The 15,071-nt window shown below is 42.7% G+C and overlaps 1 protein-coding gene across 13 annotated transcripts in view; it reads right to left on the minus strand.

Annotated features, from left to right (window-relative positions):
* DOCK7 (dedicator of cytokinesis 7) overlaps nucleotides 1-7,194 on the minus strand; it is a 205,118-nt gene extending 197,924 nt beyond the window's left edge. For 6 of the 13 annotated variants that reach the window (XM_032844886.1, XM_032844885.1, XM_032844883.1 and 3 more), the window contains exon 1: nucleotides 6,866-7,168. In XM_032844886.1, the coding sequence (XP_032700777.1) occupies nucleotides 6,866-6,903 (38 nt within the window). In that variant the 5' untranslated portion in view covers nucleotides 6,904-7,168. Of the gene's footprint in view, nucleotides 1-6,865 lie in introns of all 13 variants that reach the window. The other 7 variants (XM_032844888.1, XM_032844887.1, XM_032844884.1 and 4 more) reach the window with 4 other exon arrangements.
* Between the last annotated feature and the right edge of the window lie 7,877 nt (nucleotides 7,195-15,071).

Below are 15,071 nucleotides of genomic sequence, written 5' to 3' on the forward strand. Positions count from 1 at the left end.
AAAAGAATAGAGAAAATCAAGGAAATGAGGGTGGCCTGAGTGGCTCAGTAGTTAAGCATCTGATCTCAGGGGCAGGGTGGGGGGTCTGCTTGTCCCTCTCCCTCTCTGCCTCTGCTCCTCTCCTGGCTTGTGCTGTCTCTGTCTCTCTCTAAAATAAATAAATAAAATCTTAAGAAAGAAAACCAAGGAAATGGTTATCCCAAAAGTAAAGACAGTGGATTGGAGTGGTCCGCAGAAAAGGTTAAGATTTAGAAAAAAGAAAGGATAGATCAAAAAGAAAAAACAACGTGCAGTTACAGAGTTGGAAACAAGCAGAGCATTGGTGAGGGTGCAAGGAAAATGTTCGACTGATTGGTCCAAAATGTAAGCTAGGGAATAAATCAACAAGAGAAGGACCAGATTATAGAGGACTTCAAAATGCACGCAAGAATTTGGGTTTAACACTGTTGGAAGCTACTATCATATTCTTGAACAAAAGAATGCCATGATAAAAGCTGTATTTTAGGGAGATTTCATTTGTAACACATTTGAATTATAGGAGGTAAGAGACTAGATCAGCTCTGGGCTGCTGAGGTCATCTAGAAGCAAGATAATAAAAGATGCTCCAATGGGGCAGGGTAGCATTCTTTCAAACAATCCTTTTTTTTTTTTTTTTAAGATTTTATTTATTTATTTGACAGAGATCACAAGTAGGCAGAGAGGCAGGCAGGGGGCGGGGCCGGGGTAGGGGAGCAGGCTCCCTGCTGAGCAGAGAGCCCAACGTCAGGCTTGATCCCAGGACCCTGAGACCATGACCTGAGCCAAAGGCAGAGGCTTTAACCTACTGAGCCACCCAGGCGCCCTCAAACAATTTTTAAATGTCCAGTTTACAAAAGATTCTGTGTCTGACACTAGATATAAAAAACACAGAACAGTCATCAAAGACCTCTGAGGAAGCAGTATAAAGTAGGGGGAAAATGGCACGGAGGATGAGGACAAGAAAAATTAAAAAGGCAAAACCCAAAAAACAGTAGCCCATGAAATCAGTGATGAAGAAAAAAAGTCAAAGGCTCCTAATCTCCAGGCGTTCCATAATTCAAGTACACACAAAGTACCATGGGAAGCACAGCCATATGGTCCAAGGACTGACGAGAACAAGCAGAAAGTGGTTGTGACTGTACCACATACATGTGAGAAATGTGACTAGAAGAAAGGAATGACTGGTTGGCAGCTAGAAATGCAGAAGATTCAATAGTTCTTTGTTTTATGATGAAAAAGGCATAATAAGTCTTATGCGTTAAGGGAAACATCCATAAAAAGAAACATATTGATGATGCTAGAAAGGAAAGGAAAAATTATGAGATCAAGGTTCTGAGGGAGGCAGCAAGGTAACGGTACAAAGGACAAAAAGAACTGGTAAACTTTAGGGAAGGGATATCTTACAGGCACAGGAGAAGATGTTTAAGTGACATACAGGAACAGCAGCATGCTGAGGTTATCACGGACTCATGTCAGATGATCCAGAACTTCTCAGTAAAAGATGGGATAGGAAAACAAAGATGTTAGTAAGAGAAATGATTTAGAGTAAACCTCACTGCAAATGAGAAGACATTCATTATGAAAAGTTCAACTCTGCACTGTTCTGCTCTCCCTCTCAGGGGCAAGAAACAGGTTAGACTTCAGCATTGAGAGTTAGTGAGATGAGTACAACAAAAGGCCAAAGTGATGAAAAAGAGAGCACTGAAGTAGATGATATTATGTGGGAAGAATTTCTTTAATAATGAAGTGAAGAAAGTAGACTGGAAGACTGAGCCTATACAGCCAGAGTTATGCACAGATTCAAAACTTAAGAGAGAGAGAGAGCGAGCTTATAAATAAGCCTATGTCCCGGAAATCCTACTCATGTTAAGATTTTCCTCAAAAATAAAAATCTGATGCAAGCCTTTCATTAAATTCTGCTTCTTAGGCAACAAAATGATACCAAATTAACAAAGGAAAGATTAAGTAGGTAAGAAATAACTTTGGGGATGCTAATGGTAGCACTGTTAGAAAATGTGGAACTACCCCAGAAAATATTTTGCAGAAAGACAGTATATATAGTACAGAAAGAATACAGAAATAAAAAAAAGTGTAAGATCTGAAATCAGAGAACTGGGGACTGAGTCCCAATATGAGCTAATAATTTCATGAGATGTAGGCCTCAGATCCTTATCTGGATTATGGGAATAATAATCATTGTAAATAATATAGGAATAATAATAGCAGCAACTAACATCTGTTGAATGCTTATTATGTTTCAGGCACAGTTTAAGTGTTTTACATGTATTAACTTATTTAATCTTCATGATGACAAAAAGACACTTTTATCCCCATTTTACTGAAAAGAAAACTGAAACAGGGAGATTAGAGCAACTGCCCAGAATTATATAGCTATTATGTGGTATAGGCAGAATTTCAACCCATGCAATGTGACCTGGGGTCTACATTCTTCACTATGTTCTTCTGCCTCTCTAGGTAATAAAGATGAGAATGTAGTAAAAAGTGCTTTAAGTGTATCCAAATGTTCATCATTACTGCTGAGTATCTGGTAACAGGACAAAATAATCCAAACAAAATCATTAATCTACAATCAACACTCCACAAATTATACCTATCATATGTTACAGTGTGATTAAAAAAGGGGTAATTAACAATGAATATGCCTTGTTCTCCAAAAGTAGGGGAAACAAACAGGATGCAGTAAGTGTCATGAACAAAATATACGTGCTGCTTTTCCATGATGAGCTCAGTACAACCAGTGAAAAAATAAAGAGCTTTGGGGCATATGGGTGGCACAGTGGGTTAAGCTTCGAACTCTTGGTTTCCGATCAGGTCCCTGATCTCAGGGTCCTGAGATGGAGCCCAGCATAGGACTCCAGCTCAGTGCAGTGTCTGCTTAAGATTCCCTTTCCCAGGGGTGCCTGGGTGGCTCAGTGGGTTAAAGTCTCTGCCTTCGGCTCAGGTCATGATCCCAGCGTTCTGGGATGGAGCCCCACATCGGGCTCTCTGCTCAGCAGGAAGCCTGCTTCTCCCTCTCTCTCTCTGCCTGCCTCTCTGCCTACTTGTGATCTCTGTCTGTAAAATAAATAAATAAAATCTTAAAAAAAAGATTCCCTCCCCCAGCCTCTCCCCCACCAAAGTAAATCAATCAATCTTTTTTTTAAATCTAAAAAATAAAAAGTTTGAGACATCACAAAATCATGGCCTCAAAAAGTAACAACACTAAATGCAAAGGGTTAGGAAATGACTGAGCCAGAAAAGAAATCAGTGTAATTCTTTAAAAGTAAGGTTTCGGGACAATCATAAAGCTGTAAAAGAAGAAAAATAGGGTTTCAAATAGCAACAGACTACTCACAGAGCAACAAATTTCATATATGCACATCACAAAAAGATTTATCACTTCCAAGAAAAGGTCCTACACCACATTATAAATATTGTAACAATAAAAAATAATTGGTGCTGGACACTTATGTGGAAAACACTGTTCTAAGCACTTTACTGGAACCGACTTTTTAATTCTTATAACAACCCTATAAGGTAGGTCCTGCTATTATCCCCAGTTTATAGATAGGGAAAATGAGGCAGAAGTGAGGTAAACTAACTTGCCCAAGTTTATTCAATGAGGGCCAGTGCTAGGAAGTCAACCCCAAGCAGTTTATCTCCAGAGTATGTGCTATACTTCCTCTAGTAGGAAACTAAGAAGCAGAAGAAGAATTTATTCAGAAGTATTACTTAGCCAGAGTACCTGGGTAGCTAGTCAGCTGAGGTCTGCCTTCAACTCAAGTCATGATCTCAGGGTCCTGGGATCAAGTGCCACCTTGGGCTCCCTGCCCAGTGGAGAGTCTGCTTCTCCCTCTCCCTTTGGCCCTCCCCTCACCCTCCTACCCCCAACCCCCTCCCCTGCTCGTGCTCTCTCTCAAATAAATAAATAAAAGTATTATTTGGCCATATTTGATAACAAGAATGAAAGTAGCTTTCAATTACAGTAATTCATCATCTATAACAATTCTGTCCTTGGTCTTCCCTCCAAATTAATCCGCACATTCCTCCCATACTATCTCATCTACTCCTCTGGTTTCAGTAACAATCTCCTTGCTGATGATTCCCAAAATCTATTGACCTCCAGCCCAATCTCTCTTCTGCATCTTAAACCTCACCAACAACCTAATAAATATTTCTATTTCAATGCTCAATGAGCACCTCAAAATCTACATGTCCAAAATTGAATCATCATCTCCTTCCCACCTCATTTCCCACCCTCAAATCCCTTCTTCCTCCCCTTCGCCTTTACCTCAATGACTGCCTCCATCATCCACGTGGTTGCCCAGGTCAGAAACGTAGATGTCATCCCAGACTCAGTCTTCTGCACCTTACATACCTAATCTATCACCAGTCACCTCCTCTAACTATTTCTCCAATCAATGAATATCTCAATTCCATTGCTTTATTTAATCTGACAAATTTACAAGGCTTATTACTTTGAATTTTGTATTATTTTGTGAAACTTTCTTTTTTTCTTGTATTTTGTTCTGTCTAATCCTAGCATAAACTCTGCAAATGACGAACAGGTATGATATATATTCATATCTAACTCCTTAATGTGCAATTTCCTAATCAACACATGTTCTTGGTGAAACTTGGTTCTATTAAAAAGAAATTAATACTAAGCATGTATGTCAAGTAATACATTTTTCCAATGGCATTGGCTTCAGAAACAAGACTCAGTTACTTTGCAAAAAAAAAAAAAAAAAAAGTAATTTCTTATTAACTCTAGCACAACTCCCCAGAATATACCAATAATTGTTAATTGTTCAATGATAGCTACTAAAGGCTATGCACGGTGCTAAACGCTTCACACAAATTTTGCCACTTAATGTTCACAATGTTATCAACAGAGTACTGGTACTGTACCCATTTTCCAGATGCCAAAACTATAACTTAAGATTGATCAAGGTACTAACTTAGAAAATTAACAGTCATGGCTCCTGGGTGACTGGGCTGGTTAATCGACTGCCTTCTGCTCAGGTTATGATCCTGGCGTGCCAGGATCGAGTCCCACATTGGGTTCCCTGCTCAGCGCCGATGCTTCTCCCTCATACCCTCTCTCCCTCATACCCTCCCCCTCATGCTCTCCCTCTCTCTCTCAAATAAATATTAAAGAATAAAGAAGAAGAAAACTAACAGTTGGGATTTGAACCCATGGCATAGTCTGACACCAGAGCACATGTTCTTAAGCACTTGCTCTTTGCTTTTTTGTTTTGTTTTGTTTTAAGATTTTATTTTGGAGGCACCTGGGTGGCTCAGTCGGTTAAGCACCTGCCTTCTGCTCCGGTCATGATCCCAGGTTTCTGGGATCGAGTCCCCGCGAGTCTGGCTCCTTGCTGGGCGGGAAGCCTGCTTCTGTCTCTGCCTGCTGCTCTCCCTGCTTGTGCTTTCCCTCTCTCTCTGACAAATGAATAAATAAAATCTTAAAAAAAAAAAAAAAGATTTTTTAAAAATAATCTCTACACCCAACACCGACCAAACCCGCAACCCCCAGAGTTCCATGCTCCACCGACCAAGCCAGCCGGGTACCCCTTGTTATTTTGCCTCTTAAGGATAAAATTAAATGTTTTAAAGCTCAAAAGGAAAGAATAATTAAGCACAAAGCTTAAATAAAAAAGCTGTTAGTTTTAAATGAAAAACGTGCCACAACAGAGTAACGCTATGGAAGTTAAGGCAGTTAAGAAAGAACCCGTTTGGTCGGTCCAAAAATCGTTAAACAAGATCAGCAAACGAAAAAGATACAGAACCACAGAAATAAAATTGCCGAAAAAGTAATGCATTCGAACGTTTCTTTTCTTGGGACATCATAATAAAACCAACTCAGTCTAGTGTCTTACACATTATTATATTTCAGAATGAAATTCTACAAATATTAGAATCCCCCGCCGTTATTCAATTTTTGGTTCTGGCAACCTACCCACCACAGGCAGGTAAAAGGTTCGGAAATCTCAACCGTGATTTGCCTGCTTACTTCCAGACTCCTAAAACGTGAGTCAAAGGGCCAGTATAATAAGGACACTATCATCCATCTTCGTCTGGTGCCATTGGAAACACAGGCGCACGTTTAAATTCACATGCTTCTAAGATCAAGCTCCAGCCTACAATTCGTCCAAGATTCGGCAGCTGCACACACAAGGTGCAGACCACAAGCTCTCAACTTTTCATTTTGACTGTACGTTTTAGATTCTGGGTGCGAGAGCCTACTTCGAACTGGCCCTGGTTGCAAAGAGGATTCCTGTTAGATTTCTTGGGAAGGGTGGGAGGCGTGAAGAAGGGGCGGCCTCCCACCGGCCAGGAGCCCGCCGCGCGCCGAATCTTTTGTTGGGGAGGAGAAGAGGGCGGACCCCCACACCCTCCAGGGGGCAAACGGGGGTGGGCGGGGAGAGCGAGGGAGCGAGACGCCGCGGCGGCCCCCGGCCAACCCGGGGGTGGGGACACAAAGAATTTGGGGAGCGCCGATCGGCTAGCCGACGAGCTCCCCACCCGCCCTGCAATAAGCCGCCGCGAAACTCCAGGCCCGGGCCGCCGAGGAGCCGGCGGAGGCCGGCGCGCTGGCGTGTGGGGCTCCCTGAGACCCCGGGCGAGGATCGGCCGCCAGCGCGGGCTGAGGGCCGGGGTCGGAGGGCGACGCGAGGCCTCGGCGACACCCACGACAGCCGCGAGCCCCCTCCGCCCAGCCGCGGACCAGGCCGCCAGATCCCCGCGCCCGCGTCGCCACACCCACCCGCCTCCTAGGCCGGGCTCGGGAGGACTCCCGGCTCTTCCTCCCGCGGCGGCTGCGCGCCCGGCGCCCGAGATTTACCTGCTGATCTTCTGGGCAAAGGCGCGGCGCTCGGCCATGGCTGCTAAGGCGGCGGCGGCGGCGGCGCTCTGGGCGCGGACCGGCGGGCGCGTGCCTCCTCGCTCGCGCTCCCTCCCTCGCGGCCTCCGCCAGTCCCAGCTCCGGACCGGGGAGGCTGGGGCTGGCGGCCGGAGCCGGGAACGAGCCCTGCCGTAATGCTCCTGAGAGGCGCGCAGCAAGAAACCGCTCCTCCCCCGGCGCGTCAAGCCCCGCGGGAGCCCGGGCTTCGGCACGCAACTGCGGCCGGCTGGAGCCAGGGGAAGAATGGGGCGTGGAGTGAGCGACACGCCAGTCCTGGCAGCCTCGGCCGCGGGGCTCGCTCAACCGAAAGGATACAGAGAACAGCCTGGCAGGGGCCAGCGACTTGGCGAGGCAGGAAAATAAGATTACAGAACGCGTCGGGGAGGGGGGTGGGGGGAGCTTGGCTTTCCCGAAAAGGAAGGGGAGGAAATGGAAGATGGTTTTTGGCAGGGGGCGGGGGGGGGGGGGGGGGGGGGTGCTGTGCTCTGACGCCCAGGATGGCTGAGTTCTTGTTCCTGCTGCTCCCATCTCCGAGCACTTGAAAGCACTTTCTGTTCTGCTCCGACCTTGTGAATGGGGTCTGACCAGAGAAAGAATGGTTTTTCTTGTAGAAAAAGAGCTTAAAAAGACCTTTCTCCTACAGAGGTAACAAGAATAGTTGACTTGTGGTGCTTAGCCAGACACAGATGAAAGTTTTACAGGCGTGATCTTAATCGCCACGACAGCTCTTTGAAGTAAGTTCTTATTATGCCCATTTTAGAGACAAGGAAATTTGTTCAGAGTAGCTAAGTGCTGGCCCCAGGTCACACATATGGTAAGTAACCTCTTCAGCTGAGGTTCAAACCCAGAGCCTAGTCCTTTTCTTTGAAGATAAGTGTTTCTCCATTAACAATAGGCTCCCTGAGACTATTACTTCCCCCTTTGGGATCTCATTTTCCATTTATAAATGTTAGACCAGATGAGCTCTAATGTACTTTACCATTTTGATGTTCTATTAAATAATCTATATATTTACCACTCAAAATGATCTTGCCTGTTAAATCCTATAAAACAGGGACTAGCGAAAATTATGCCTTATTCTGTTGTAATCCCATAGTGTGTAGAATGTAGTTCCTAATGCATATTTGCTGATTACTTGTGTTGTGGTGAAGCTAGGAAAAATAATCTTTGTTTCTTGTAGTACCTTTACTCAAGTATTGCAAGGATTTATGTGTTTTTTTTTTTATTATGTTCTCTCTGTGCCCTTGTGAGGTACGATGGATACTCGTTTTCCTCTCTTTTACAGTTGGAAAATCTGTAGCATAAAGCCATTTGCTCAGTCACACACTGAGTCAGGGATGAAAGCCTCAATTAGTCAGATCCATAACTTCCTGTCTAGTTTCCTAACCACTGTGGAAGATGGCATATTTTGTATAACAATGTACATTCCAGTAGAGATAGTCTACTTAAAGAGGATTTTTGTGCAACTTCTACTTGAATGTATAGCCCACCTAGATATTCTAGAGAACACAAAACTGAACGAAACTCAGTCTTGCTGCCAGGGAGTTTAAGTCCATTGGGAAAGATGAAACAGCTACTCTAAAAACTGCAAGTCAAGTCTAACACTGTAACCTGGCCTTTAGGACACTGCTTGATAGGAACCCAGTTATTTTCTGTCACTTTCTTCCTATGTGACCTTGGGCAAGTTACTTAACCTTGACTCTAAACCGAGGGGAATAATTGTACCAACTTAAAAGAGTATTGGGCAGATTCATTGGGTTAATTCATATAAAATTCTTAGAACACACCCGGCATATGGTAAGCCCTATATGTACTAGCTGCTGTTATTACTGTCAGTGTTATTATCATTATTCAGCTTACACTTAAACTTGTCCTGGGTGCTTGATAGACCCTGAAGCGTTTGTCTGCTCTCATGCTCCCAGCCAGATGTTGTACGCCTTTATCTCTGCTCTCCAAACATCTTTTCACTACTCTCTTAGAGAACTGACCACATTCTGCCTTTGAATGGTTCTTTGTATACATGACTCACTAGTTGCCAAAGTGTCTGAAAGGACATTGCAAGCACTGTGCAGCTTGCTGGGAACATTTAGAGCAGGAAGAGGACAAGCAGGACCAAACTGTAAGCAGGGTAGACAGAGCCTGGGAAATACTCCAAGCTGGAGTGGTGGCCCCCACCTCGGGGAAGAGCAGGCAGTCATAGGCAAGCCCAGTATGGGCAGATATCCATGTCCCACAAGGGTCCAAATTCAGGGAAATGCATGGAGTTCAACAAAGGGAATGACCGTGGAATTCCTTTGGCTCCCCAGTACCATGCTCCACATATTATCCCTGCACATACACAAAGACACACACACATCAGTCTCAATTCACCGTACTTTTATGGCGCTGATGCCCTCATTTCCAGTTTCAAGGATGAACCCGTGGCCTAAGTCTGGCCAAGCAGAGCAGCAAATTCCCCTGGCTTCTGTGACGGGTTTAGGAAAAGGCATATAGATCAAACCAAGACAGTCGGGCACAATCAGAGCTAAAAATTGCATTTCCTGCACCAGGGATGATCTAAAGGCCTACCTAAGAGTAAAGCCAAACCCAGCAGAGAAGAAAGTAAAAAATGGAGAAAGGTGAGCTCCTTATAACATAACTTGAACCTTGGACTTTGCAGCTACAGGAACTAATAAAGCACTGGGGTTTGTTTTGCTTGCTTTCCTTTGGTCTTGGGTTTTTGCATAAACTAATCTGAGTTGGGTGTTCTGCGTTAGCAACTGAAAGAGTCTTTATCTAATACAAGCCTTCCTTTAGTAAACTGATTCCACTAGGTCTTGGAGAAACAATGGTAAAAGGACATTTTGTGGCCTCAAAGAATTTAGAGACTGGCTGAAAAGATAAGCGAGTAAACAGTTATGTTTAAGTGCTAAGACAGGAAAAACTCAGGAAGATCCATATAAATTCTAGATAGCGCCAATTCTCAGCATCAGGTTAAGACTAAATTATCACGGAGGTGCCTGAGTGGCTCAGTCAGTTAAGCAAGCCGCTGCTTTGGGCTCAGGTCATATTCCCAGGGTCCTGGGATTGAGTCCTGCATCATGCTCCCTGCTCAGTGGGGAGCCTGCTTCTCCCTCTCCCTCTGCCTGCTGCTCCCCCTACTTGTGCGCTCTCTCTCTCTCTCTCTCTCTCTCTGTGTCAAATAAATCAATAAAATCTTAAAAAAAAGGACTAGACTACCACCAAGATGTTCATTTGACACGAGGTGGTAAAAACTGGATAGAGTTTAACCCCATGTTTAACCCTGTTAAAACTGGAAAGTCTGGGTGGAACCCTGGAAGCAGCAATGGCCCCACCATTTACTGGGATTCAGAACCTAAATTCCCCACTAATGGGAAGATACTTGCAAAGAAACTACATACCAAGAGCTAGGACTAATTTGGCAGAGTAGTCTAAAATTAGTGAGTTCTAGGTAAGAACACCTCAGGGCAGTTTTCTCAGTAAATAAACACAGTGTTCTAAAGTCCTTCAAACAGAAGACTTGGAAATAAGGCAGAGAAAAAGGGGGATGGGGCATTTTATTAGTTTCATATTCTAACTGATACCAAGCTCAATTTTCCCCTTTTAATATAGGGCTAAGAAGGATTATAGTTTTGGCAAGGTCAAAGTTTTAAGGCCACACTACAAAACAACAAAGTTTTTGTGTCATAGGGATAAAATTCTGGTTTTGCAGGCAGAATGGGCTCTCTTTGGGGAATTTTGGGAGGATAGGGAGTGGTTCCCTTGATAAGATTTGGACTTTTTTGAAGCACCGCTGGATTCATGTAGTGAAATTGACCTAGGACTCCCTCTTAGAAGGCTCTAAGAAGGCCAAATGAGTGTGGCCTAGAGGAAGGGAGGGCTGGGCATATCACTTGGGTTTATCTCAATCCCAAACTGAAACCTACGAGTTGGGTACAAAATCCAAGCTAAGGATACTTCTGTTTGCTTTGCCCTCTGTCACTCACTCTCTCTTAATACCTAGGAAAAGGGACAATTCAGAGATCCTAAACCTGGTGACAGTTTCCAACTAACGGTACCCATGTTTACACTGTTATGATGCTTATTACACTATTCAGTTATTGCTTATTAATCTGTATGGCCCATCAGACTTGATCTCTTCTTCACCATTGTATCTTCAGCACATAATACACAGCTCGATCCATTATAATCACTCTTGAGTCATGAGTAAATGTTCTTGAGTCAATAAATGCCATGGACTAAAGTATGTTTGAGATCCTGCCTTAATTTATATTTCCCCCAAAACAGAGCTTGAGATAAGGGCTTAGAAGCAGGTAGTTTATTAAGGAAGTGATCCTAAGAAGCTGAATGAAGGAGTAGAGACAATGGAACAGAGGAGGGAGAGCCAGTAAATGGTGTGTTATTGGGATGTTGACCACTGTGGACAAGGAGGATCAATCCCTCCTGTGACTCTCTGAGGAACTTTGAATATGTACTTGAGAATTGTCCCTCTGAAATTGAGTATTTATTTAGCTAACTAAATGTATACCTCTAAATTCCTTGGTTGAAGGTTGCTGGCCCTGGGAACATTAACTGTCCCTATACTCTGTGCTGCAAAAGGCTGAGAGAGATGATTTTTGCTTGCACTGAGAAGCCATCATGTGCATACCTGTCCACCTCGGCTGCAGCTAGTCAGAGATGAGCTGTGGGAAGAAGATGAAGCATCAGTAGCATCTATTACAGACCCCTAAAAGTGAGGAGAGACGACAATAGCAATCCTACCAGAATAAAATGTATTTGCCCCCTCATGGTTCTGTTGCTTCACAGAGCTAAAAAGGGCCAGAAGACTAGTTTATTCCAATGAAATGACTTATAATGCAGGCTCAGTGTCCACTTGAAAAACAAGCCCTTAATATGTATTTCCTGGATGATTTGTGTTTCAAGGTAGTCATATTTGGTGAGGGAAAGTTCTTCTCTTACAAAAATTTGAGGTAACAAATGCAAAAGTAATGCAGACTCTGGTGAAATAATGAATCTAGACTTATATGGTCCATTAGAGTAACCACTTGCCACATGTGACCATTTAAATTTAAATTAATTAAAGTCTCAAATTCATTTTTCAGTTGTATTAGGCATTGTTCAAGCATTCACTAACCATATATGGTTAGAGGCTACCATGTTGGACAATATATAGATAGAATATTTCTGTCATTATAGAAAGTTCTATTGGAGAGCACTGACCCAAAGATCATAGGAGATAAACTATTCCAAAAGAGTCTGTTGGGGAATTTATTTGTTTTTTTAAAGATTTTATTTGTTTATTTGACAGAGGGAGAGATCACAAGTAGGCAGAGCGGCTGGAAGAGGGGGAAGCAGGCTCCCTGCTGAGCAGAAAGCTCGATGCAGGGCTTGATCTGGGACTCGAGCCCAGGATCCTGAGACCATGACCTGAACTGAAGGCAGAGGCTTAACCCACTGAGCCACCCAGGTGTTGTTGGGGAACTTAAATGACTGGGTCAGGTTGATAAGAATATAACCTGCTGATCAATCTTAACACATACACACACAGTCAAGCAGTCATTGTATTCCTCCTCACGTGATGTAAAGAGGAGATATTTAGAATGTATACTGTACCACCTGTGACATATTCCTGCTAAAAATTTTAACCCAAATCTTTTCAAGTCTCTAGATCTAATTATCAGTTTATAGAAAATGTAGGGGATGGAGGAACATGTTCAGCAACACCTTATGGTTACAATTAGCAAATGTAAGAATATGGTAAATTTTGTAAATCATAATGACCTGGTTCCTTCAACAAATAAATGACAAGGATTTTTTTTAAAAAGATTAAAAATATTGGGGTGCCTGGGTGGCTCAGTTCCTTGAATGTCTGCCTTCAGCTTGGCTTATGATCCCAGAGTCCCATGATCGAGCCCCATGTTGGGATCCTTGTTCAACAGGGAGTCTGCTTCTCCCTCTTCCTCCTCCTGCTCTCTCACTCTCCCACAAATAAATAAATAAAATCTTTTAAAAAAAGATTTAAAATATTATAAAAACAATCAACAAAGGTAAATTGGACATCACCAAAATTAAAAACTTACGTACATCAAAAAATACAGCCAAGAAAGTAAAAAAGTAAACCAAAGAATGGGAGAAAAATGTCTAGAATATATCAACAACTCTTATAAGTCAATAATAAGATTCAGTTTTAAAGTGGACAGTCTTGGGGCACCTGATTGGCTCAGTCAGTTAGCGTCTGACTTGATTTCAGCTCAGGTCATTATCTCAGAGTGGTGAGATCAAGCCCTGTGTCAGGCTCCATGCTGGGCTGGGCATGGAGCCTACTTAAGATTTTCTTTCTTCCTCTCCCTCTGCCCCCCTCAATAAATAAATAAATAAAGTGGATAGTTTCAATAGATGTTTCTCCAAAGAAAATATGCAAATGGCCAATACACATATGAAAAGATGTTCAACAGTACTGGACATCAGGGAAATGCAACTAAAAACCACGGTGAATACCACTTCACATCCTCTAAGATAATTAGAATCAGAAGGGCAGATAGTAATAATTGTTGATGAGGATGTGGAGAAATTGGAACCTATCATATACTGTTTGTGGTGTTAGAAGGTGGTGTAGCCATTCTGGAAAACAGTCTGGCATATCCTCAAAATGTTAAACATAAAGTTACCATGTGACCCAATAATTCAATTCCTAGGTATATACCCAAGAGAAATGAAGGCTATGTCTACACAAAACTTGCACATAAATATTTATATCAGCATTAGTTGTAATAGTCAAAAAATGAAAACAACCCAAATGCCCATCAACTGACAAATGGATAAAATATCATGTATCCATACAATGGAATATACTATTTGGCAACACAAAGAGATAAAGTACTGATCCAAACTACATGAATGGACCTTGAAAACATTAAGTGAAGTGAAAGGAGCCAGACACAAAAGACCACAATTTATCTGATTCCATTTACATGAAATGTCCAGAATAGACACATCCATAGAGACAGAAAGTAGATTAGTGGTTGTCAGGGGCAGAGAGAAAGGGAGAATGGGAAATGACTACTGATGGGTGTAAGGCTTCTTTGGGGATGATATTAATAGTATTAATAGTCATTATTGCACAACTCTGTGAGTATCCTAAAAGCTATAAATTATAGATTTTAAATGGGTGAGTTGTATGAAATGTGAACTGTTATCTTGAAATGTTTTTATTCACAACACTCTGACACTAAATGTATATAGTTTTCCCCCCACACCAGCTAACTCCCCAGCTCTCTAGACAACAACTGGGTGTCTTATGGTTCACTTCTATTCTGACACTACCCAGAGTTTGCATAGACCCCACAGGTGAAGGGCTCAATCCCACAAGACTGCCCCAAGGGCCATTGCAAGTCACGGTTGCCATATGCGCTTCTGACCAACCAGATATAAATTCAGTGCTCCCACAGTATCCTCCCCAAGTTCAGTAATTTGCTAGAATGGCTCACAAAGCTGAGGAGGACACTTTACTTGTTATTGGTAGTTATTATAAAGGATACAAATAAACAGCCAAATGAAGAAGGGCTTAGGGTAAGTCCAGAAGCATCTCAGCACAGGAGCTCTGTCTGCATGGAGTTGGGGTGCACTGGTCTCCTAGCACATGAATGTTTCTGCCAACTCAGAAGCTTTTCAAATCCCATCATCTGGGGCTATTTATAGATGTTCCATTATGTAGGCATGGTTGATTAAACCATTGGCCATTGGTGATTCAACTCAATCTCCTGCCCCTCCCATTCACAGAGGTCTGTGGGTAGGGCTGAAAGTTTCAACTCTCTAATCACATGATTGGTTCCTCTGGCAATATGCCCCATTCTGAAGTGATCTAGGGGCCCCACTAAGAGTCACCTTATTAGCATAAACTCAGGCAAGATTGAAAGGAACTTTTTATGAATAACAAAAGATGCTCCTATCACCTCTATTACTTAGAAAATTCCAAGGATTTTAGAAACTCTGTGTCAGGAACCAGGGACAAAACCCAAATATATATTTCTTATTGTATCACATACCTCAATAAAGCTGTCATTAAAAAATGGAACAAGGGGCATCTGGCTGGCTCAGTTAGAGAGCATGAGGCTCTTGATCTTGGGATCAATGATTCAAGCCCCAT

The sequence above is a fragment of the Lontra canadensis genome, unplaced genomic scaffold (assembly GCF_010015895.1).
Source record: "Lontra canadensis isolate GAN:19392208 unplaced genomic scaffold, GSC_riverotter_1.0 scaffold158, whole genome shotgun sequence".
NCBI classification, from domain to species: Eukaryota; Metazoa; Chordata; class Mammalia; order Carnivora; family Mustelidae; genus Lontra; species Lontra canadensis.